Source organism: Protobothrops mucrosquamatus, unplaced genomic scaffold (genome assembly GCF_001527695.2).
Source record: "Protobothrops mucrosquamatus isolate PMUCROS unplaced genomic scaffold, P.Mucros_1.0 scaffold984, whole genome shotgun sequence".
In the NCBI taxonomy this organism is placed as follows: domain Eukaryota; kingdom Metazoa; phylum Chordata; class Lepidosauria; order Squamata; family Viperidae; genus Protobothrops; species Protobothrops mucrosquamatus.
This window is the reverse complement of record NW_015387224.1, coordinates 742144-763894: the sequence shown is the minus strand read 5'-3', so window position 1 is coordinate 763894 and position 21751 is coordinate 742144. Positions and strand designations below refer to the sequence as shown.

The 21751-nt window shown below is 36.2% G+C and overlaps 2 protein-coding genes across 3 annotated transcripts; one reads left to right on the top strand and one right to left on the bottom strand.

Annotated features, from left to right (window-relative positions):
• Positions 1-322: 322 nt before the first annotated feature.
• Positions 323-15705, bottom strand: LOC107290854 (protein RRP5 homolog; the record flags this gene model as incomplete). Its single annotated transcript, XM_015819787.1, has 10 exons — positions 15648-15705; positions 12266-12380; positions 8856-8987; positions 8096-8263; positions 7522-7683; positions 4688-4811; positions 4219-4400; positions 2861-2968; positions 2200-2406; positions 323-447 (listed from the first exon to the last, which is right to left on the bottom strand). Coding segments are annotated over exons 2-10 (1313 nt in total), but the record flags the coding sequence as incomplete, so codon positions are not given.
• Positions 15706-15858: 153 nt separating this feature from the next.
• Positions 15859-21482, top strand: ATP5MD (ATP synthase membrane subunit DAPIT). Of its 2 annotated transcripts, none has more exons than XM_015819783.1 (4): positions 15859-15998; positions 19205-19302; positions 19381-19464; positions 20722-21482. In XM_015819783.1, the coding sequence occupies exons 2-3, from the start codon at positions 19216-19218 to the stop codon at positions 19462-19464; spliced, it is 171 nt and encodes a 56-aa protein (XP_015675269.1). In that variant the 5' UTR covers positions 15859-15998; positions 19205-19215; the 3' UTR covers positions 20722-21482. The 2 variants fall into 2 exon arrangements, with proteins under 2 accessions (XP_015675269.1, XP_015675270.1); XM_015819784.1 differs by lacking the exon at positions 15859-15998 and adding an exon at positions 16442-16544.
• The last annotated feature ends 269 nt before the right edge of the window (positions 21483-21751 follow it).

Sequence of the window (21751 nt, the reverse complement as noted above, 5' to 3'; positions counted from 1 at the left end):
TAATTTGTGAGTCACTTTGCTAGTCTTTTTCAGCATTCTACCAAACTGGTGGTTCTTGAATTAAAATACAAAAGTTCAAAATACATAAAATAAGAATGTGCAGTTAACTCTAGTTAAGTCTGCATAAATATCTAGGTATGTATGTCTTTTTGAAAGTAATGGGGATTCAGCACCCAAGGGAACTGAAACATGTCAGATATTTATGAGGCATTGGGAAGTTCCTCCTGCCGTGGGCAGTGCCAGAAAGGGACACACGCTTAAACTGTTCAGAATTTGAAAAATTAATCCATACAAAATACATGAAATGAGACAAGAACCTTACTTTTTGAGAGACACTATGATCATGTCATCTATCAAGCTGTAGTCAATAATTCGACATGTATGTTTACTTCCAGGCTTAAACACCTCAGTTTTGAAAGATTTGGAAGTCTTTGGAAGATACTTTATCTGTAAAATATATTATAACGATTAAGTCAATTTCTAGTATAACATCAACCCTGCTATAACACAACAGACATGGTGTCTTAGAAGCTTGATCATTGGCCAAATTCAAAAAACCCATATTTACTTTATTTAAGCCAACAAATATTCTTAAGAATTATTAAATAAAATGAACAACAAAACACAATAAAAGTCTTATAATGCACGTGACAATAATATTTATGCCATATTAAAGTCTCCCTCTCTAAACCTGGTGTCTAAACTGCAACAGAGGGGAAAAAAATATTTGTGTGACGCTAAAAAAATTATGAGGGCACCAAGCTCCTGGGAGGGTCTATAGCTCTGAAGACCATGTTGAAGAACGTACCTAGAAGACATGTTTTCCTTTTATAAAAAGGTAGCCTTTTTATAAAAGGCTACCTTTTTCATTCCGTCATCACAACTGCAGATAAAAAAATCACAGTCCATGCAAAAGCCTGTCCATTGCTTTGTACATGCACAATAACAACAACAATAAAAGGCCCAAACTGCAAAAACATAAAAACTTCCATATGTATGCAAAATTCTTGTTCTGTTTGACAACTGTAGAAACATGATATCTGAATAAGCCACAGAACCATTGTGGACGTTTATAGCCATTATTATCCATTTCTTAAATCTATATCCCATCTTTTCTCCAGAAGACTCAAGATGATTTACATGATCCTTAATTTTAGCCCCATTAATAGGATGGAGTAAGAGAAATGGACTGCCTAAAATCACCCAGTGACTTTCCTTACTGATGCTGCATTAGGAGTTGAGTCTCCCAAATCCTGATCTACTAGTACCTTGACTATTAGCTACGGTAGATCTCAATTTGGTTCTTAAAGACACACCAAGATTTTAAACAACTTAGAAACAGACTGACAACCAACAAACCAATTTGTTTATTTTAAAGGATGCTTCATTAGAATGAATGAATGAATGAATGAATGAATGAATGAATTTATACAAAAGAAAGCGGAAAAAATCTTCACTAACTTTTTTTTTTGGGGGGGGGAGTATTTTTTTTTCCCAGAACCCAGGAAGTCCAGGATTATATCACCAAAATCTGATAGCAAATTATGTTGTGATTAGTGGAAAAACACCACAAAAGCAACCTAAAACCTAAGAACAACTTCTGGATTAAACAGTCGATTTGAAAGAGCCTATATAAAAATCATGCCCTTATTGGTAAAACAATTATGTCACTGATTAGCCCTTACTACTGAGGGTATGTGGGGGAATTGAAAATGCTACCTGGTCTGACAGTGAAACATACACAAGAAAACAACCTAACTCTAAGAGCAGCAAGAACCCAAGTGGCCTATTTCTGTCCTACAGATTTCACTGTACAAGAACATAGAGAAATAATAAAATACATTTAGCAAGGACTCATTAATGGATAAAATTAATGCTAGAAGCAAAAGTCTTCCAGCCAGTAAGAAGATAATTGCATTTTCCCTTGATGTTTTTTGACTGATGAGACATTTAAATAAAAAAAGTAAATACAAGCTGAAGCCTCCATTATGTTACTTACATGTGAAAAAGCATGACTGNACATAGAGAAATAATAAAATACATTTAGCAAGGACTCATTAATGGATAAAATTAATGCTAGAAGCAAAAGTCTTCCAGCCAGTAAGAAGATAATTGCATTTTCCCTTGATGTTTTTTGACTGATGAGACATTTAAATAAAAAAAGTAAATACAAGCTGAAGCCTCCATTATGTTACTTACATGTGAAAAAGCATGACTGCCATCATCCAGCATGAAAACAGCACCAATGTTTTTGAAAAACATCTCTACTTTTGAGTCTGCTACTACCACACCAATCCGATCATTGGAAAGTTGGCTAAGCTGGATGCCAGGCTGAAGGAAAACTGGGCGCAAAGAAAGGCGAATTGCCTTGGAAGCAGGATTATTTGAAAGAATGCAGGCTTTCACCTGGAAAGAGGAAAAGCGGAAGAAAGTATTTTAATTCCATTTACTAGACAAATTTTTTGTGGAGGAAGACAGAAAAATATTTTTATAAGTATTTACAAAGTGCCAGAAGGTAATAAAGATATTAAAAGTCTTGATCCTTATGATTTCATGAGTACATCTATACAGTCTTTTTACAAGTGACACAGAAGTATTAACTATTTCTAAGATGTTTATCAACTTCTCAGGTTGGCTTGGTAGTCTACCATCCAAGTTTTAACCAACCCTATGCCCACTGAGTTTCTATGCCTATATAAGGATGGATAAATGCTGCCACCTTCTAAGAGCATTAAGAATATCACTTTTACTTTTTTAAAAAAATTCTAGAATCCAGGAATACAAAGAACTAGTAATTTAGACATGCAGTAATTCGTTTACATTTTCATCATAGTTTAAACATAACTGCTTACCAACCTACCATCTGATTTGGTGAGAAAAGTCTTGTTTTTAGAGAATTTGTGTGCATGAAATCCACAATTCCAGTAAAGGAAGAGAGAAAACTTAAAGAAATTCCAGAAGAAGTCACCTGGAAAAATATAAAAGGAACAAAAATGCTTCTTATGGATGGATTTCCTTAAAAGATCTGGAGGAAAAGTGAAGACTTAACAAAACAAGTATTTATTTTGACATTTTAGAAATGTTATATATTTGGTTGTATTAATCATTTTCTACTTAAGTTTCAATTAAATATCATTTTGCATGCATGACTGAATATGTGAAATTATATAAAAGTCCAACCAGAAGATGAAAGCTAGTAGTACAGATGCATGTTTGCCAACAAAAATATTTTATTTTGTAATTATCCTTATATTATACTGGGTTTTAAATGGGAAAAGGAGCAACTGGTGTACGAGATAATACAATGAAGAGACCTTCCTGGCCATAGCTGCCATCTGCTTTTTGAGCAAGAGCTGTGAGTCCAGGACAAACTCCAAACTGTGTGCTAGTTCCTTCTAGAACTAAAATTGAAAAATCCCAAGAGAGAAATGGTCCATGACCGCCAAGCCATTCAGATTAGCTAGGATTGATCCTAAGTTTGCTCCTCCTCATCTAGATCCCAACATCCTCGCACTATTACAACACAATCTTGACAGGATCACTTAGTAGGCCTGGGTCAAGATATTTAATTGTATCGTCAACAGATCCTTGAAGCAAGCCTGACCTTATGAGGGATGAGCTTGCCCAGCAGTTTTAAGTAGATATTAAATAGTCTTGTGGGAGTCCACAGTATAGGTGGGTTGGGCTCAATCACTCCTCCTTTACCAACAGTGAATGAAACTAGGCTTAGGAGGAGAATCAGCATTCTTGCTACCCTTGATTCTGGGAAACAAATAAGATACACTTGAAAATCCACCCTCACTTTGAAGGAAATGAAATTAACGCAGAATTGTGTGCATAACCATTTTAAGTAGGGGGGTCTTATAAAATTCAGAATCTGCCTACAAACTTTCCAACATCATTTATAGTCTAGCAGAATAAAAATTGCAATCAAGCAGATATCTGCCTACCATGTAGACTCTTGGATTAACACAGTGTTTCTCAACCTTGACATTTTTAAGGCAGGTGGACTTCAACTCCCAGAATTCCACAGCCAGCAATGCTGGCTGTGGAAATCTGGGAGTTGAAGTCCACATGCCTTAAAATTGTCAAGGTTGAGAAACACTGAACAGATCAAAAATTGGTTCTTAACTTCAATATGGATGAACTTTATGCCCACTACAAATACAATTTTCTTTTTTGTATGTATGCTTATAAACAATAGAGGATTCGTTTTACCTCCTGAACCTGGGCTTTCACCACTAGCCCAGGTAGCAAGTTGGCGAGTGACCAGTTTTGTTTTTCTGTGGCAACGGCTGAAGCAACCTCAGACTGATTGATGGATACGCGGATTATTCTTCCACCGTTCTTCACTTCTTCAATAAGGCAGTTCAGATATTGCCCTATCTTTAGTTCAGTTCCTATAAATCCAGCATACTGAATATAATCTCTCTTCAGTAATTATTTGCTATAACTTTTCTGTTATCATATTTTTCAGCTATTTCATTAATTCACCAATTTCATCGTGAGTGATAAATACTTTAAATAAGCAAAAAAACAAACAAGACTCCCATTTAAAAAAATCTAGAGAAGTTGGTCAAATATGGAAAATAGCTACTGTACATTGATTTAAATACACACATAAACAGAAACACAGAACTTTCTCTCCCCCCAGTGTTACACTCAACACAACAATAAAAAGTTTTACCTTTGTTGAGTGATTGCAGATAGCCCTGGGCTTTCTGCCGAGGAAGAAACGCTTTTGTTCCAGGAATACCTATATCAATAATGTAACCATGGTCTTCTATACTAGTTACGCATCCAGAGAGTAGCTGTTCAAATAAGAAATATTGAATTAAATATATATAAAGAGATATATAGAGTAATTCATACTGTTCTTTGTCCCCTACCTTTTCTCATTTACTAAGTTTCATTTACTAAGGAAAAAAGCCATTGACTTTCACAAGACCTTCATTGCTAATTGCCCAAATCTTTTTGGAGTTTAAAAAATATTGTTGTTAAATTGAACAACAAACTGATTGCCATTGGGATCCTGCTAGCTAACATAACAGGTGACACAATGAGCACATCTAGCCATAAATACCTATGTGTGTGTATATGTATCTACATAACACACACACTCTCTCTCTCTCATCATGTTCATCTTCAGCGCTAGCCTTTTTTTATAATTTATAAATTTATAATTTAACTTGTATTTTTCTCAGAAGCCAGACAGATTTTCCACACAATAATGAATGCAGCTACAGGTACTCCTCAGCTTACAATCAGTTGTTTAAGAACTGGTCACAATGGTCTTGGAATGGATGCTTTATGACTTGTAAAGCACTTCTGGCTATGATAAAACCTCATCCTCCCCCCCCTCCTCCCAGTGGCATCATTGCATTTGGGACACTTGACAACCTTTGCGCTTAGGATTAGTGCTCTGCAATTATGTAATCACCATTTGCAGTCTTCTCTGCTGATTTCTTCCAGAAAGTCAGTTGGGAAACTGACAGGGAAGAGTTGTAAGTGGAGAGGACATTTGATTTGAGATCCATTCCCCCAGCGAGATTTTGCCTTCCCTCCGTGCTGGGAGAGGGAGGGAAATTATCCCATCTGCTGGAGGAAGGGACTTCAAATCTGGCAAAAACGCTAGCAAATGCCAGCATTTTGCACATCTTCAAACACTGGCATTTGCCAGCATTTCAGCCTCTCCGGATGGGAAATGCTAGTGAACACCAGCGTTTCCATCTCTTCAGAGGAAAAATGTTAGCAAACACTGAGTCTGCATTTGCTAGCATTTTCACCAGATTTGAGGCCTGTTCCTCCAGCATGCTGAGGGATTTCTCTTCTGTTCGCCTCTGCAGTAGTTGAGTAAAGAATTCATGTGACATGTCATTTAAGAACCGCTTTGCTCAACTACCAAGATTCAGGGTCAAGTGGTGATTGTTAAGTGGAGGACTCCCTATACCCACTGCTTTTATTTTCTAAAAATAATTATGGAGAAAATCCAGGAAGCAGAAGCACTCTTACTAATAAAAAATATGCTAGAGGTCAGTGTTTTGTAGCATGCCTACTTATTTTTTTAAAATAACAAACCTAAAAGGGTAAGGTGTAGCCATAAGATAATGGAGCAACAAATCTCCAAGTAACATAGGATACCAAAGAGAAATATTTAACTTCAGCATCAGAGCAAAGAGAGCAAATATTTCTCTTGAACAACCAAGAAAAAAAAAGCAGCAAAATAGTTAATGTGCTTGACCAAATTCAGATTTCTTTTCCTATTCCCTCCTTTTGTCCCAAACCAATTAAACTTCTGGCTGAAACTACTAACCTATCAGTTTCTCCTCAAATTTCAAGCTAATCTGCCTCTCTATCAGCTTTCTTTATGATCTCTGCTGGTTGAAGATCATTGGAGCCAGCACATATGGAGAATACCAGATTGGGAAGGAGGATAAAGGCCACAAAACAAGGAAGTGAAACTCCTCCCCAAATGGAAATATCAGAAGAGGGGAGACTTTTTATTTTCATCACAGCTTTTAAATCTGGAATGCAGCATATGGCTCAGCCACTCCCTTTTACAACCTCTCTCCTCCACCCACATCCCACCCCCAGCAATCCGCTTAAGTCCTCCACAGGGGTGTCCTAAAGTTTTTGCACTACTATTCCATTAAAAAAAAAAAAGAATGTCAGCATCATTGCATTCCCAATTAATGAAATAACAGCGGCTTATTAAGGAGAGGGGGAGCTACTGCTATTTTTCCCAATTATTTAAATAAAATATAAAATATATGTAATCCTCGACTTAAAACAGTTCATTTAGCGACCATTCAAAGTTATAACGGCACTGAAAAAAGTTATTTATGACCATTTTTTACGTATGACCATTGCGGCATTCTCATGGTCATGTGATCAAAATTCAGAGGCTTGGCAACTGACTCATATTTATGACGGGTGCAGAGTCTCAGGATCACGTGAGACCTTCTGACCAGCAAAGTCAATGGGGAAACCAGATTCACTTAACAACCATGTTACTAATTTAACAACGGCAGTGATTCATTTAACAACTATGGCAAGAAATGTCATAAAATTCACTTAACAAATGTCTCACTTAGCAACAGAAATTTTGTGCTCAGTTGTGGTCGTAAGTTGAGGATTAGCTGTATTCAGGACAATTCCATTTTATAACAGGAATCTATTGTATGTGAGGTTCAGGCCTTTCCCATGAAACTTATTTCTTAGATCTTATATCGGACACCTCTTCATTACTGTATGTGTTTGTATATCCCAGCATTTTAAACCAATATGTACTATCTTTAATGCTGTTTCACTGAATTTTCCCATAAAACTCTACTTGTAAAAATGTAATTTTGAAATTTGACTTTTTTTTAACCCACCTCTGTTGTCTTTAATTGCCCTGCTGTCATTTGTAGTCACTCCTTTGCTTACAATTTTTTAAAAATGTGTTTTTTTCTAATTGTCTCAAACAATTTGGGATATAAGTATGAAAAATAAAATGAGGGAAAATCTTGAGTTACTTACCATGCCCTCTTTCACAACTGTAGGATTCAAACCTTTGTTGACATCGCTTGGATTAATGGTTAAGTGTATCTTCTGATGTCCCACAGATTTCTTCTCTGTGCCTACCACAGCACATCTTACCAACATTCCTGGAGGGAACAAGTCTGAGAGAGAATTCAGTTCCTGCAAAAAAAATTCAAGAGGGAATATAAAAAATAAGGAAAGATTAGTGGCAAGCTATTTTCTAGGTTTCACAGCAAGCAACATAATAACATAGTCTCCCCAGAGTATATTCAGTAAATTGAATATATTTTGAATATATTTTGACATTGCTATCAAACTGTGTTACAGACTGGATTCACAGCAAAATATATCACAATTAAGAATAAAATCAAGAATGGTACATATATGCTAATTCCAATGGCTGTCCTCAATTCTTTTGTCAAACAAACACTAATATCTATGTATTCAAGACCTGGACTTAGCAGATCCAAATGTGGTTTGATTAAGAGCAAAACAAACCACAAGGCAAATATGAATGCCTCCTTTGTTGATATTCATGGACTTCATCTACCAATTCCACATCATGTCTTACCTCCACAGGCTCATCAGTGGCCACCTGCTTATTTAGCAATTCATTATAGGCATCACATATGCAAGTTATTTTCACAAATCCAGTAAGACCATTTGGCAAGTTGATCACCAGATCAAACTGATTACTCTTTTTCACACATCCTAACAGCAGTGTTCCCTCTGTAAGAGACTGTTGAAGACAAACAAACACTAATAAGCAACAATCACAGATATACTTTTACATAGGTTTTGCACATTAAGCTTCTGTTAGTACAGATAACATATGAATTTAAGGAGATGCAACAAAGCACCCAGAAAAATCCAGTTAAGTGGAAAGGAAACCATATCACCATTTCAAGATCAAAGATCTGTAACTTGTTTTATACTGAGGGCTTATACTGAGCTTCAGAATATACATCTAGATCAGGGGTGTTAAGCTGCCGGCCCATGGGCCAGACGCATCACGAGGAAACCGTGCCCACCCCATTGCCGGCAATGGGGAAAAAGCTCCGATACGTCACGCGACGTCGCGAGTTTGACATGTCTGATCTAGATAATCAAACTATGGCTGGATTCATCTGTCTTCTACCAAGATGTGGTTTATTTGTGTCCTTTGTACAAACCTAACTAACTGAGGTTCATTCAATATTATGCTATATAAATAGGACTTACGAATTATTTTATCATGGTGACATATTATCTAATAAAATAAATTGGGATAGTCAGGTAGAATAGCATATCATAGCATGACAGATAAATTACAGTGCAAAATACCAACCAACCTCTGCTGACAAAAGTTCAAAATCTTTAGCACTGGTTTTTGTAACAGCTTTCTTCTCAGACTTAAGTTTTTTTGGTTCCTTTTGATCTTCATATTTTTTCTTTCTTTTCCGAGTTACTTCTTCATGTTGAGTCTAAAATAGATTACATAAAAATACAAAGTTGCTTCCCCAATTCTATAGATGTTAGTAATAGGGAGAGGAAAGCAATACATCACTGCAACTTTCAGGAAATGAAACAGAAAAAAGTTAAAAGAGTATGGCTCATTTGTACATAATTCAGTACAATATTATCAAAATATATCACTGGAGACCTAGGCTTGAATGATCTATTATCTTCTATATTGTAGGAGCAGAGCTAAGTCAATATATAGTAACCAAAAATTACATAAAGTGAGCTGCAGCTCATGAAATCTTATCCATCATAATAAAATATGTAAGTCTAAAGGTGCTGCCAACTCGTTCTGATTTTTATCTCCTGTATACAGAAAAGTAGGAAACATTCATTTCCATGTTTAATTAATCATAATTTGATATAAAATGAGAAACTATGGTTAATTAAACTTGGATTTTCTAGCTAACTTAAACTATTGTGAATGAATGAATGAATGAATGAATGAATGAATGAGATTTAAAGACTGTTGAACTCCAAAATACTCTGGGTGGCTTACAAAATTAAAAACAGTAAAATATTCGAACAGTAAAAATACAAATTATGTGCACCTGGGAAAAACATACCAACAGTCAATTAGAATTTATTTATTTATTAAATTTATATGCCACCCATCTCAGTATCCGAAGTAATTCTGGACCAACCAGAGAATTCTACAGGGATTTGGCACCCAAGGAATGGGGAACAGTCAGATTTCCAAAGACTTTTTTTACACCATTGGGTGGGAGCCACATAAATCTCTGGCTGGTTTTTTTCAGCAAGCGGGTGCTGTAACAGAGAATATATGTTTTCTGGGTTATAATAAATGACATTGTTTAATTGAAGAACTGGAACATACATACTCTGTCCCTGAACTATTCAATGCACCCCAAACTAGAAATGATCTTGGTTCATTTCAATAAGGCATATCTTAAATCAACCATTTTTACCAGATCTATACACAACAGCTAACTTAGCTAGGAAGTATATGCTGCCTCCTCTTATATGAAACAGAAGAGGTGAGGTGAATGACTCAATGTAAGACTGGAACAAGCTATATTTTGGGCCAATTTGGGTTATAATTTTCCCATAAACATGCTCAAACTGTAATAAATGAAGCACAGTGTGCAATTTATACAGTGCAAACATAAAAGCTTGTACTACAGCATCTTAGTACAGGAATCATCCAGGAGAGAATACAAATGATATATGGCCAAAAAACAAGGCAATCTCCTTTGCATAAAAGTTATTTCTTATATAAAATGTTATATCTCATCCGTCTAGAACAGGGGTAGGCAACCTTGGCTTTTTTATGACTCGTGGACTTCAACTCCCAGAATTTCTGAGCCAGCATAGTTGAAGTCCACGAGTCATAAAAGAGCCAAGGTTGCCTATCCCTGGTCTAGAACACACAAACCACTTAAGATGACTAAAAACAGTTACACCATTACTAAATTAAGATCAAATACAAAAGAAACAAAAATGCAAAGTTAAATAAAAACAGACAAATGTTTTAAAATTGTCTTGGGGGTCAGAGTATCTGTTGGACCTACTAATTAGTTTGGTAAATTTTAATTTCTGCCATAGTCTTCAGTGATACACTTATATTTTAAATAGTTCAAGAACTACCCTTTTAAAATGGCTTGTTATTAATTTGAAAAAAATCAACTATGAGTAAATATAATGAAGTATTGCCACCATTTGTCTGTTTTTTTATTGTATGTACTATAATCAGGATTAAACTTTATCATAGATTCAGTATTTAAATATAAAGAATCATTTATCCAAGCCCGTTTCCTTGTTCAGCTTTAATTTATCTGACATCTTGGGAGAACTTGCTCATAATCTCTCAGCTTTATGAGGAAGTGGAGTGGAGGCTGATAGATCCACCTTTTCCGCAGGTACTTTTTGGAATCCTGTTCTCTCAGAAATCCGATTTGCCTGCTTTCTATCAGCTTTCGCAAAGTATTACAAACTCTAGTTACTTCAGAGAGCCTTTGGGAAGATGAATTAATGGAAGATGGCATCAGCTCAACTGATTATAGTGTGATTATTTGCTTTTATAGTTTCAATGTTTTATTGTATTTCTTGATGTATATGAAGCATCAAGAGTCTCTGTAATAGCACCAGAGCACAAAATAAAGAAATAAAATTTGAAAACTACTGAAGCTTCATACCAAAATTTAAGCTCAGTGGAAATAAAGTATTCATATATATTTCTCTCCCACCTTCATTTTTAAAGTGTTCCCATATTATCACTTTGGAATTTGAAAAACTGCTAATACTTTAAGATTCAAAAAAATATTGATAGATTTGAGCATTGGAGCCTATCCAACAAGATACAGTTTAGTGAAAAGTAAGGTCCTGCACTAAGGCAGGAAAAACCAGATACACAGGTACAGGAGAGGGGCCTAGATGTCCTGATGGACCACTGCTTAAATATCAACTAGCAGTGTGCTGCAGCTGCCAAAAAAGCCAACAAAAATAGGTTGCATCAACAGAGGGACAGCATCAAGAAATGATAGTCTCGCTCCATATTGTATTAGTGAGGCCACATTTAGAATACTACATCCAGTTCTAATCACCAAGATTAAAAGAAAGATGCCCTATAGGCCCTAGAAAGAGTGCAGAGAACAGCAACAAAATGATAAGGGGTATGATGAATGTTAAGGGAACAATGTATGTTCTAGGCCACGGGTGTCAAACTCGCTGCATCATGTGATGTGTCATGACTTTTTTGCATTGCTGGAGCTGGGGTGGGCAGTCTCCATATGATGCAACTGGCCCACAGGCCGGCAGTCTGACACCCATGTTCTAGCCTAGGAAGCTTAGGGGAGACATGAAAGCCATCTTCCAATACTTGAAGGGCTGTCACAGGGAAGAGAGCATCAATTTACTCTTCATAGCACTTGAGGGTAGGACAAGAAGTAAAGGTTGGAAGCTCGTTAGAGGGTGATTCAACCTCGAAATAAAGAGAAATTTCCTGACAGTGGCAACAACTAATCAATGGAAAAGCTTGCCTCCCAAAGTTGTGGGTGCTCCATCACTGAAGGTTTTCAAGAAAAGACTGGACAACCATTTGTCTGGGATGATATAAGGACTCCTGCCTTGGGCAGGGGGACGGACTAGACCTCCAACATCCCTTCCCGCCCCATGACTCTAAGAAAGCCAGGGTATAAGGCAATTGGTATCAGTCACAAAGCTAGTTAGAGGAATCAATGGTCTGAGGCAATAAAAGTTTAGATGTTCATAATTTGCATACCTTGAATAAATTATCTTCTTCAACTGTTGGTTGTCTGACTGCTTTTTCTTCCTGTCCTTTCTTCTGTATACCACCTCTTGGAAAATTCTCCTCTATAGATGACATGGTTGTCTTTCTATATGAAAGGAAACTAAACTATTAGAATGTATAAATCATTCATCAGGACAAAATTATACAACGTAAGCATTCTTTCATTTTAGGAATGAGAGATGACAGGTATTAAATCATAAGAATATAAAATATTTGACTCATTTTTTAAAAAAAATATTAGCTCTTTAGCCATTCTAATAGTGCCAAAAATTGGAACCATCCAAATATATATATGATCCCATGTCATCCTCCACCTCTGGGTAAGTAAGCCGGTAGTGATGGGAAGTTCAAAACAACCAAAAGACATGAGATAGGGGAAGGTCAATGTATTCTGGAACACTGATAATCAAGATTCATTCTTTATCAATAACTAAGTCCTGGGCCGGGGAGATCATAGACATTTTAATTGATTACATCATCATACAAATATTCTAAAACAGAGCTGTTATAAGAGTTGACTATTTTCAGTCCTTTTTTTCATTGAGCTGTAGTTTCACAATGGCTAGTTGTTAAGATTGACAGATGATTTTTCTTTGACTTATTAAACTAAAGCTTTTCAAATTGGGATGGAAAGAGTTTCAACTGCGTAACTATTTGTAGTCAATTATTGAATTCATATTGCAAAAATAGTTAAAATGAGCTTTTCTTAAGAAAAATATCCTGAAAATTCTGAAGAGAATCTAGATCCTGAAATTCCTTGCATAGCATCACAGTGTCCCTATTACTATTATCTATAGAAATAATCCTTATAGTCCAATAAAAATAAATATGAATTTGTAACAGAGAAGGAAAGTAACAGTTATGTCTTTGCTATGTGTCTGCTTCAAATAAATTATTTTAACCTCAGCTTGCCTTTCAAACATTTAATTAGCTATTTTTATATCTCACTATCAACACAGGACAGCAATACAAACTGTTATTCTTAAATTAATAATAATCACTTTGGTTTGTTAATATATTTCTGAATATTAATTAACATTGTAATTTTTTGGTACAGATCTTTTTTAATCCAAAGCAACCCCCACTAAGCATTGTCTCCATGATTTTAAAAAATGTTAAAAATGAGTAAAAAAACTGGGATGCTGTTTTCAGCATATTACAGAAAACTTTGAGCAAACACAATATCTGAAAAACTTTGCATTCTGCAAAATGCTTTTATGCTTTCTTATAAAAAGGTATGATTAGTTCACTGTTTGGAATGGTCTTTGAGGTACACGTTGAGTCTTATTCATATATTACCTGCTAGCTATAAGCTAATACAATCTATTAGCTACATATATTATCCATTAGCTATTATCATCACAGAAGCAGAACACCAAATAAAGTGCATCACTGAACAAATTGTTAGGCAGAATACAATTCAACGTTATAAAGTCACTCTTCTGCACAGTGTAGCAGGATTGTAAGAGGCCCAATTTTTATAAAGTAGACTGTGGCTCCTACTCATTTCTTTATTAATATTATAGATTCCTATAAAGTTAGAAAGCATCTTTGCTCAACTAAGACTCCAAATAATAAGTAGCTGTATAATAAGCTGAAACCCATATACAAGAAAAATACTTATAAACTGATTTCTACCCATTTCACAATTGAAAAGGACTGGAATTTTAAAAGGTCTGCAAGCATTTGAAACCAGAACTGCAGCCATGGTGAAGATGAAGGCAGTTTCTTTTGTGCATAAGATTTTTTGATGCAGTTACCAAAGTAAAGGAGTGATATTGGAAGACAAACAGGAGCCACAATGAATGGCTGCAGTATACAAGTAGTCCTCAACTTTTGACCACAATTGAGCCCCAAATTTATTTTGTTAAGGGAGACATGTGTTAAGTGAGTTTTGCCCCATTGTATGATCTTTCTTGCCACAGTTGTTAAGTGAATCATTGCAGTGGTTAAGTTAATAACACGGTTGTTAAGTGACTCTGGCTTCCCCCTTTGCTTGTCAGGTCTCAAAAGGTGATCATGTGACTCTGGGACACTGCAACCCTCATAAGTATGTATCAGTTGCCAAGTGGCTGAATTAGGTGACTATGGGGTTGCTGCAACGGACATAAGTGAAAAACGGTCCTAAGTCATTGTTTTCAGTGCCACTGTAACTTTGAACAGTCTCTAAATGAACTGTTGTAAGTCGAGGACTACTTGTACCAATAAGACTATCTTCCCAGTAAGCAGAACTAAAGTGTGATAAATAGGCATCAATATGATAAATCTTCAGAGTCAGTTAAACCTACAATTGGTGAGAGTCAGGAAAAGAAAACATAAAGGAAGCAAGATAAACATATAGGCAAAAATAGCTGGGTCTGAGAAAGGAAGAAGAGAAGCCATAATATATATATATATAGCTGTAAAAGGAAATGGCTAGCCAGGAAAGACAAGATGAAATGGAGAATAGGAAGATAAGCTGAATAAGAGGAAAGGCACGCTGAATTGAAAAGCAGGAAAAGAACTTATTGTTTAAAATGGGGACATAAATATCTATTGAGTTTAAAATAACCATTTAAATGTCTAATTTTTCTTATTATTATTGTATATGTGAATATGATTTAATATGTTATCAGGAAATGTGTATAAGCAGACGGAAAGAGTGTAACCTCATAATACCTCAGCCAATGGGGAAAGAGGAGGGATGTAGCGGCCGGTGATAGGGATGAATAAAAGGAGGAGATATTTTGGGTTAAAACTTTGGAGACAACCAAGCTTTGATAGCTTCTCTCCCCGCTTATTGCAATAAACCAGGGGTTCTCAACCTTGGCAACTTTAAGACTTGTGGACTTCAACTCCCAGAATTCCTCAGCCAGCAAAGCTGGCTGAGGAATTCTGGGAGTTGAAGTCCACAAGTCTTAAAGTTGCCAAGGTTGAGAACCCCTGCAATAAACGAAACAAAAGGCCTTCACTGTGTCTTGGCTGGTTATTGGTCAGGCGAGCTTGCCTCTGGTCACCAAGGAAAGTAGCCAGGAGCACATCACAAGTGGAAAATTTATCTAAAATTATTAGAGATTTTTTCTTTCTTCACCAAATTTTATAAAATTATATTTTTTCCAATGATGCATATAAAGCACTCTGTGGATATTTATTTAAAAAAAAAAAAGAGCTGGGGAACGATTATTTCAGCGGAGACTATAAATCCACCCCGCAACTCTTGGGGTCTACCCAAGTTCAACACGTGGAACTCATGTTGCTTTTTTCCTCCATTCCCAGTTCGGTAAGCCTTCCCTCTTTACGTCCTGCTCCATTCCTTCTCCCCACATCTCCCTCGCCTTTTCCCAAAAAGCTGTCTTACATTCCTCATACTTACTTTCACGTATCAATCGCACGCTTGAAGAAAAGACACCATTTGTCCCTTGACCCGGAATGGAAAACGATGGCGAAAAAAGGTAAAAGGAAGTGAAGCCGATTACCAAGTAGTAACCATAGAGCAACGGCATTGATTTCCGTCACAGAAGGTAGAAACTAGTAATTTGACGAGCATATTCATCGGCCAATAAAAACAACCGGTCTTGGCCACAGTTCCGGTTTGGATAAATAAACTCCCTCCTCAGTGCATCAATGATTGGCTAAGGAACGTTGGTCAATTGAATGACTCCATTTTGTACATGAAGGGCATTGAGTCGTTGCTACCTGGAGGAGGCAGCGGATAGAGAACGCGGTGGGTGCTGCCTTGTCTTGTTACTGGTATTTGATTTTGTAAAAGGGAATAATATTTCTCAGCATGCCTTGAAGTAAATTAAATTTTATCACATATAAATAACTAGGCGAAGAATACCAATTTTGTTCTGCAATTATTTGAAAGATTATGCATGCTTTTACAAACGTAGCTATTTTTATAGCATCCTTCTCAACCAGAGTCTTCCATTTGTTTTGAATCACAGCTTTTTAATTGCAGTACCAGGCAACGTGACAGTCCCAACACTTTTGAAAGGCACCGGGAGGGCGAAAACTGATCAAATAGGATCATTTGCTGCCGGATAAATGGGAATATGTACTGGTGCATGTAACCGGCATCCTGTAATTGTATAGTAATTTTTTGTTCCGGGATGGTTAAAATATTGAGTTTATGTTTGAGCAGTGCTGCCTGTCTTGGATCTATAGGTGAACCATCTTCATATTTCAGATTTTCTGTTCTTAAGTGGATATAAATTCAGGTGGAAAAGGGATCTCGTGTGCTTGTCTAGTTAGAAAAGTAAAATACTTGGTAAGTGGTTTTCATATTTAACAGACCACTTAGCTTTAATTGTTGTATTGGATTGATTGATTTATACTCCCCAGGCCTGTATTTCGTCTCAAATCCTAAAGGGGTGGAATATACTGCCATACTTTTCTATTCACTGTAATCAGGTACAGATGTATTGAATGCTATGACATTTTTGTCCCTTATCTGGGGAGATGAATTGTCATACACTTTAAATTTCATAGTTGTGTACAATGTTAATTGATCCCTAAAAGTTTAATGTCCCAATAGGATGTTGCTTTTGCTTTTTATGTTACTGGCTGAAAAAATTGGTGCTCTAAGAATACTTACAACATTCTCCTATGCCAAAAACAACACAATCCTACATCCGAGCCCAAGCAGAATACGCTCTTGTTACCTATTGTGAATTGTAGCTCCCTCTCCTAGTTGCATGCAATTTTTGGTTTTTACTGTCCGGAAGTGTGATAAGTCTAGGAGAAGATGAAGCTAAACAATAGTATCTTGATTGTCATAGGTTGCTTTTGGAGGTACTGGGGAACAGATTGGTCCATTGTGGAAAAAAACACCAAAGGAGAGAGGTTAAGGTCTTGATTTGTACACTGTCTTGTCTAGCACTAACAATTTGATAAAAGCTTCCAGTGGGAGGAACAAACCATTCTCTGGTAGAGAGAAAGTAGTTGAACTTCAACTGTAAAGGGTCCTGGAGGAAACATTATCTGGACACATTGCAGTCATATTCAGCTTAGAGAGGAGGTTCATTGAGTTTATGTATAAGTTCTGGTCCTCCTGGCCTTGTTTGATGTCACAGTTGCTTTCAATACCATCAATCATAGTATTCTTTCAAGTTATCTTCAAGAGTTGGAGGAGGGGGGAGTGATCAAACCTAAAGCCCTAATTGGAGATAGGGGGTATGCTGTAGGGCTCTTTTCTCTCCTCAGTCCTATTCAGCATTAGGTGAATAGTGGTTGAGATATTTCATCAGGTCATTGAGATGTAATTCTCAACCTATGATCAAATAAATGATGTCAAGTTGCTAGGAGACTCTCCCAAGACTGGATTGGGAGAAACAGATTGAGACTCAATGCCAGCAAGACAATGGCATTGGGTTCCAAGGTCTGTCAATTTCAGTGAGATTCCATTGTTAAATCTGAGCAGGTGGAACTGGTTTACAATTCAGACTTCCCCTTGAACTCATAGCTCCTACCCAAAGAACAAGTAATATCTATGACCAAGAGGGTATTTGTACAGCTTCATCTTGTATTTCAGTTGCACTTTTTCTTGGAATGAAAGGCATTACTTTTATTTATGCGTTTATAACCTCTCAAGTGGACTTTTGGAATGAGCCCTGTACAGTATGGAATATTGGGACCTGCAATAATTAGTGATTGCCATCTCTAGGCACATATGTAACACTTCTAACAGTCACATTGGTTTCTGAGTGCAATTCAAAGCCACTCTGTCTTGCTGGGAGCGAGTCTTAGTTTGTTTGTTTTAGGACCTGTATCTGTGGGACAGCCTTCTCCCAATAACATCTATCCACTTGATAGGATTCAATAGGGCAGGTCATTTATGTGTCCCTTAATAACAGATTTGTTACTTTAGGGACTCTTCAGTGTGTTTTCTCAGTGGCTGCCCCACTCATGGGAATAGCATTGTCCCTGTGTGTGATTGGCCCCTTCCCACCTGGTGACTAGAAAACTAATAAAAACCTGGTGTTTTCATCAAGCCAGAACAGTTGGATTATTCGGTTCATGAGATTGGATCTTTTATAAAGCTGGCTAACTAGAAACCTACTCTATATATTACAGTTAAAATAGAAAATATAATTAAAACAAACCTTGAAACAATGCATTTTAAAACAATTAAAATATTGAGGCCTGACTTACTAAATATGTTTTAACTCCTCCTAAATTGTAATAAGGATAGGGATTGTTTCAACTTCAATAGCAGTTTGTTCCTCAATTATGAGCTTCGCCAAAGCAAAATTATTTGCATCAGATCTTCTAAAAGATGCCCCATTGATGGTTTAGGAATGGAAGGCAGATTATATGGGATGGTCCTATAAGTGTCTTGGCCTGAGCTATATAAGCCTTTATATACCATTGAGAGTATCACTGTGAGTTGGGGCAGCATATACAGCATATAAACTTTGAGTTGGATACCATAACCAGTGAGCTTTTTCATACATGGTAGGGGGTTACGTAGCATCTTCAAGAGTTGATATACATTTCATTGCATTCTATGCGTGCTGCAACTTTCAAATTATCTTGAAAGGCTAAGGGGCACATTGTAGTAATCCAGCTTGAGATTTACCGCCGCATCAGAAACTGAAGCTAAGTGTCTCTTCCTGGTATGAAAGCAGTAGGTTGGAGAATGCAACCTGTCCAAAGATTCAGTAATATTTCTACCAGCCTTAGTTGGTCATTTATTTGTATATTTGCTTCAGTCCTGGGTTAAATATCCATGGGCTTTCCAGTCAGGCTACTTACTTGAGACAGAACTACAAAAAAGCAAGTAAAGCTACTTTGTAACTGTTAGTGTGTTAATTGTTATTTGTTTACCAGTTACTAATAATTTTGTTACAAATTAAAAGTGCATCAGATAAATATACACAAACAAAATTGTTTTAAATTGAAATTAAGATTAATTTCTGTTGCATCTAGATCAAGCAATAATGGCAGGACATGATTCTGGAACAGAACACCAATTTACAGGATTTAAGAAATACTTTAATAGCTATACAACAATAGGCAGAAGGAATGTAAGTATCTGCCATTATAATTTTACAGTATTCATTTGAAATTTTGGTTGATCTGACCTGTATGTATTCTGTTTTTAGTATGTGCTACTTACATATGGAAGCATTCTAATGCTCATCATTGGATTTAAAATGAGGAAACCTAAGGAAATCGCACACAAATAAGTAAGTGTCGTACTATTTGGTGAATAAACAATAACCTGAGTCTAGTAACACTGGACCTAAAATATCTCTAATGTAGCTGTTTTCCTATTTTTCTCGTTACATAGATTTTATGGAGCTCGCTTAAGAAAAGGGTTTAATTTTGGGTAGTCTTCATTTAGCAACCACAGTTGGAAGTGGCAACTCGGTTGCTAAGTAATGCAGTCACAAAATAGAAACCCATGTGACCACAATTAGCTTACAATATTACTTTAGCAAGGGAATTAATGTTTGTATTTACATTTATTGGAGATGAAGGAATTTCAAGAGAGTAAGCAGGCACACAGTGGGGGATACATATTGAAAGGAACGGACTGGCACCAGTTGTTTGCCTAGCAAGCTCCTGAGCTGCAAACAAAACCCAAATTGATTAAAGTCTAGTCAGTTACAGGCCGTCACAGAGCTGAACTTGTTAACTTGTGGTTAGCATTTGGTTGGAGAAAAGCAGCTCAAGAAGAGATCACTTGTTTAGTCTATCCTCTCTGTGGAGAAGGGGGGGGGAGAAGGAAAATAGGTCAGGCAGAGGGCAACATTTACTAATCAGCAAACAGCATGGGCTTGATCACAATTTTTTTTTATCATTGTCATAACTTCAGATGATCGCTGGCTGATGCAGACAGTATGCAAGGTCTACTTGTTTTAGCTGTTTTTAGTGAATGTACTGAAGTTTACCCTATTTTATTTTCAATATAATAATATATGATTCCATAGTTTCAATTCTGTAATTCCTTACTTAATGAAGAACTTTTCTGTCACTTCGATATCTATTAGCCTATTTTTATATATTGTTTACAGATAGTCCTTTTTTAGCGGTTACAGTTGGGACTGGCAACTTGCTCACTAAGTACTAAGGTCACTAAGCAGAAGATTACATGACTTCAATGGGCTTAAACGACTTTCCCATTTGATTAAGAGAAGCTCCACAGTTCTTAAGCAAAACATCACATGACCAGAAGTTACAATTTTATTTCTACCTTCTCTGTTAACTCCTTTGTTGCAATGGTAATCACATGACTGCGGGATATTGTAATGGTCATAAATGTGAGGATTGGTCACATAACTTTTTTTTATAGTCATATCTTTGAATAGTTGTTAAAGCAGTTGGTAAACAAGGACTACTTGTACACCTGTTTCCTCATTTCATAGGGGAGAATTGAGTCTTAAATAAAAGTTATGCTAGATCATGTGTTGACTGAAGTTTCTTTCTTTTTTCTTGGACAGATTCTTATTGTTGGACTTCCTTGTTGTATTGCTGTCCATGAGTTGCAGAAGCAGATGCACAGTTCAGTAAATTATGAAAAAATGACTATATTTGCCTTTAGTATCAATGTGTGAAAACTGTCCAAATTTCTGGTGTTAATTATTAATTAAAGAAGCCCTCTCAATCTGTATTGCCCATAAATGAGAGTAATTTTAAGCATTGCAGTAAACCATCTGCTCCACAGAATAAAAAAGATGACTGTTATTATCATGAAAGCAACATCACATCTCTGCCTTAACAGTTTTGAGCACTGATTTAGTTCACTGAAAAGTATTTTCACTATTCTGCCTTTCTAAACAAACAGAATAGTCAAGATAGCCACTATAAAATATATGGAAAGTAAGCTAAAATAGCACAATCTTAAAAAAAAACAGAACAAAGAATTCTTTAGAACAGTTCGTGAATGCCTGTTTAAAAAGATTTATCTTAAGGTTTTATTCTGAAGATCTTAGTGTATGGACAAGTATATAATAAGAAAAACAATTTGTTAGATGTAGATCGTAGGCCTTTTAGGGTTTAAAATGTTAAAATAGTGGTTTTTGGCCTACAAAGTTTTGTGTGCATCTGTACACATACATACATATGCCCTTCAGCGTTCTCCATCCACCATACCCTGGATGACTTTTCTATACAGTAAGTGAAGGGAGATATCAAAAGCTAAGCAAATGTTAACATAAAATTCTGTAGTTCCTTTCTATACTAATAAAAATGGGATTTGTATTACTGGATTTGTACTCCAATTAACCATGCAATGTAATTTTGTTAACTTTTAATAATTGCCAAACAGATTAGCATTTAAAAAGTGATACCCAGGTCTGTCCTAAATAGAAATAATCAAGTCTGTAAATGCCCATAATAGGCAGCACAATTAACCAACCTTGGCTGTCCTAAAAATCTAAGCAGGTTCAGACTAGGTAAGTACTACTACTGGTATTATATTTTTACCCTATCCTAGTTAACTAGTCACAGCAAACATTCTTTAAGAGCATA

Bases quoted from the DNA above. Each gene is read 5' to 3' on its own strand.
- ATP5MD (XM_015819783.1), top strand. From the start codon at position 19,216: ATGGCAGGACATGATTCTGGAACAGAACACCAATTTACAGGATTTAAG. The intron at 19,303-19,380 runs GTAAGTATCTGC...TTCTGTTTTTAG, and splicing joins CAACAATAGGCAGAAGGAAT to TATGTGCTACTTACATATGG.